Raw genomic sequence first — 3,670 nt, 5'->3', positions numbered from 1 at the left:
GGGGAAGGAGAGGAGGCCGTTCAGAGGGTCTCCCCGCCTGAGACTCTGCCGCGCGCACAGAACCCAGGGTCAGGGCTCCAGGGGAGGCTCTTCCAGGGCCTCCCAGTCATTAAGGTCACAAAGTCCTTTACCAACCCAATAACCCATGTCCTTAAACTCTGAGCTCTACAGGCAGGGCTGAGTGGGCTGAATCCTGAGCTAAGGGCCCCGGTGTCACGCAGTCGTGACTCAGGGCAGAAACACTCACGGTCATTGCCGTGGATGATCTGGAAGTTCTTCACCGAGGCCTGAGTGACGCGCCCGTGGAAGTTGAGTACGTAGGACTGCGTGTCGTCGTTCCAGACGGGCGTCTTGTTTTGCAGCTCGATGATACTCTCTGTGTTCTTGTTCTGCCAGCGCGCTAGCAGCGTCTCATGCTCCTGGGAGGGCAGCCTTGGCTGAGCCAGGTGCGGGCCTTGGCCCCATGACCGCCCCAGAGTGATCTGCCCCGGGGTGGGGCTCCTTAGATCTCCCTAAGACCCCCAGGGCTTCTCATACTGTTTACACATGCACAGCCGCTGGAGCTGTGCCCTCAGAAGTGCATGCAGAGGCTGGGAGGAGGGGGAAAGCGGGTGGGATGGGTGGAGACTCACGTTGCGGGGCCGGATGGAGACTCTCTCATGAACCATGGTCATGCCCGGGACAATCACACTCATCTTCCGAGGCCCCTTAAAACCTAAGACGTTTGTCTCCTGGGAAAGAGAGAGAGAAGCTCGCTCAATAGTGGCCATCTGAAGACACTACCTACCTGCTGGAGAGACTGGAGGAGCGATAGAGATGAGCTAGTCAATCGCCACTCGAAGGTACAGGAGGCATCTGTAAACTTACCGTGTCCAGAATCGGCTCCTTAGTCTCCACTTTGCCCAAACAAGCTGCTCTTACCATCTTCCTCGCTCCAGTGAACGACATCTCCATTCTTTCATCTGCTCAAACTACCTGGAGTCATAACTTAACTCCGCCCACCCTCACATACCTCTTCTAACCTATCAGCAAATGCTGTCAGCTCTTCCTTCAGGTTATACTCAGAATTCAACCACTTTTCAACCACCATCATCTCTCAGCAAGAGCACAGGACCAGCCTTTAGCTGGACCCTGCATTTCCTCAGCCCCCACCCCACCTCCTTGTCATCTGTTCTCCACACAGCACTGAGCGGTCCTGGTGAGTCAGGTCATTCTTCTCAGTTCACTCAGAGTAAAAGATGGCGGTCTTACCTCGTGCTGCAAGGCCTCACGAAATAGGGCCCCATCACCCCCTCCTCTCTTCACCACCTACTCTCTGCTACATTCCCTGTCCTCCTTCTGCTCCCCTGACATGCCAGCATTTTTGCTCACCATCTCAACACCTGCACAGTCGGCGCTCACTTCCTTCTGGCCTTTACCCAAGCACTACCTCAGTGCTTGGTAGTGCTTGGGTAAAGCACTACCTCAGTGAGGCCCTCCCTGCCATCCTTCCTAAAAGAATATTCATAGCCCTCTTCCTCTTCCGGCGTGCTGCGGTTCATGGGGTCGCAAAGAGTCGGACACGACTAAGTGACTGAACAGAACTGAGCCCTGTTCCTGCTTTATCCTTCTTCAGTTCAGTCGCTCAGTCGTGTCCGACTCTTTGCGACACCAAGGACTGCAGCACGCCAGGCCTCCCTGTCCATCACCAACTCCCAGAGCCTACTCAAACTCATGTCTACTGTGTCAGTGATGCCATCCAACCATCTCATCCTCTGTTGTCCCCTTCTCCTCCCGCCTTCAACCTTTCCCAGCATCAGGGTCTTTTCAAACGAGTTGGTTCTTCGCATCAGGTGGCCAAAGTATTGGAGTTTCAGCTTCAGTATCAGTCCTTCCAATGAATATTCAGGATTGATTTTCTTTAGGATTGACTTTGGGATTCCTTTAGGATCTCCTTGCAGTCTAAGGGACTCTCAAGAGTCTTCTCCAACACCACACTTCAAAAGCATCAATTCTTTGGCGTTCAGCTTTCTTTATGGTCCAATTCTCACATCCATACATGACTACTGGAAAAACCATACCTTTGACTAGACGGACCTTTGTTGGTAAAGTAATGTCTCCCCTTTTTAATATGCTGTCTGAGTTGGTCATAGCTTTTCTTACAAGGAGCAGGTGTCTTCTAATTTCATGGCTGCAGTCACCGTCTGCAGTGATTGTGGAGTCCCCCCAAAATAGTCTCACTGTTTCCATTGTTTCCCCATCTATTTGCCATGAAGTGATGGGACCAGATGCCATGAATGTTATGTAACTGTTCTATATCTTTCCCCCCCAACTCAGGGTTCAGGTCCCAGAAGGGTACATCTTTGTTCACTACTGTCTCTCAGTGCCTCAAATGGCACCTGGGGCTAAGTATCACCTGAAGAGATTCAGACTGCCTCCCCAGAGCTGACCAGCAGGTGGCACCACTGGATCATATGAAACAGCTATGAAGTCCCAAGCTAATGGTACCAGTCCCTCATTTTGAAATTAGACGGAGAAATTCCTTGTGTTTATATCCCAGTTTGGTATCTATGAGCTGTGTGACACTGGCAAGTGACCCAACCTCCGACCTTCAGTTTCCTCATCTATATAATAAAGAAGATAGGCTTGAGTTCTTAGGTTGAATATTCAGTGAGATGTTTATGCAAAGGGCCTTACAATCCATTTAGGAGCTGAATACTGGAGGGAAGACTGGAGGGTTGCACCAACATGAACCCAGGCCTCCTGCCTCCTCCTTCCCAGGAGGCACCCAGGCTGGGCTGCAGAGAGGCAGGCCTAGTTCCCAGAACTTGCCCGGCAGGTGGTCAGCTGTGTTCTGTCCCAGGCAGGGGCCACTCCACTGCCCTCCTTCTCTGCCCACAAAAGTAGATGGAATAGGCCACAGACAGGTAGCAAGTCCTGAGTGTCATGTCTAGCTTGAAGCCCAGAGACCCAGGGCCCACGACTCACATAGCAGACAGCAGCCAGCTCCTGACGCAAGGTTCCACTTTCCAAAGTAGAGGCTGATGCTTTCTGAGGGTTGACTCCATTGTCATACACGGTGAACTTGGTGCCCATGAGGTTGGACCTGAAGGACAGACACAACCATTGTAAGGTCGTGCATCCTCTGTCCCTGGGCAGGGAGTAGCTCAGAGGCTATCCTAGGGAGGGAAGACTCGAGGGGACCTTTGTGACCTTTGTGGGCAGACAGCAGCGGACCTGGGGTACACTGTTCACAGAATCATCTCAGAAGGCGCTTCATGGACAGAAGGCCTCGACTTGCTCCGAGTTTAATCAAAGGGCATCTCAGCTGAGTTCAGGGAAATCGAAGTTCCACAGAAGGTCTCCCTGGAGGAACTGGAGTGGCCCCCCTCATGGAAGGTGAGCCACCACAGGGGCACCTGGCAAGACTGCAGAGGGGACTCAGTACCCCATGGAGGGTGGAGACAATCCGCTCTGTCCCGTCAGCCTGGGAGTTATGGTCCAGCCCCATCTCCAGCTCTAAGCTTGAGTTATGCTCCCGAATCTGCCACACTTCTCAGCACGCCCTCCCTCACCTGAGGCCTAGCTCAGAGCCTTCGCCCCACCCCTAGGTTGCTTCCTCTTCCCTCAAGGGCTCACTCCTGCCCCTTGGCACCAACCATGAGACCAAGGCGGCTCTTCCAGGGTGGCC

At 53.1% G+C, this 3,670-nt stretch overlaps 1 protein-coding gene across 1 annotated transcript in view; it reads right to left on the bottom strand.

The window, feature by feature from the left end:
* TUB (tubby bipartite transcription factor) overlaps window positions 1–3,670 on the bottom strand; it is an 87,209-nt gene that overhangs the window by 1,517 nt on the left and 82,022 nt on the right. Inside the window, exons 10-12 of the mRNA XM_010829293.1 lie at window positions 2,968–3,085; window positions 633–731; window positions 248–419 (exon numbers count right to left, since the gene is read on the bottom strand). Of these exons, the coding sequence (XP_010827595.1) occupies window positions 248–419; window positions 633–731; window positions 2,968–3,085 (389 nt within the window). The remainder of the gene's footprint in view (window positions 1–247; window positions 420–632; window positions 732–2,967; window positions 3,086–3,670) is intronic.

Source organism: Bison bison, unplaced genomic scaffold, assembly GCF_000754665.1.
Source record: "Bison bison bison isolate TAMUID 2011002044 unplaced genomic scaffold, Bison_UMD1.0 scf7180017864503, whole genome shotgun sequence".
In the NCBI taxonomy this organism is placed as follows: domain Eukaryota; kingdom Metazoa; phylum Chordata; class Mammalia; order Artiodactyla; family Bovidae; genus Bison; species Bison bison.
The sequence above is the reverse complement of the archived record's forward strand: the minus strand, read 5'-3'. Positions and strand labels throughout refer to the sequence as shown.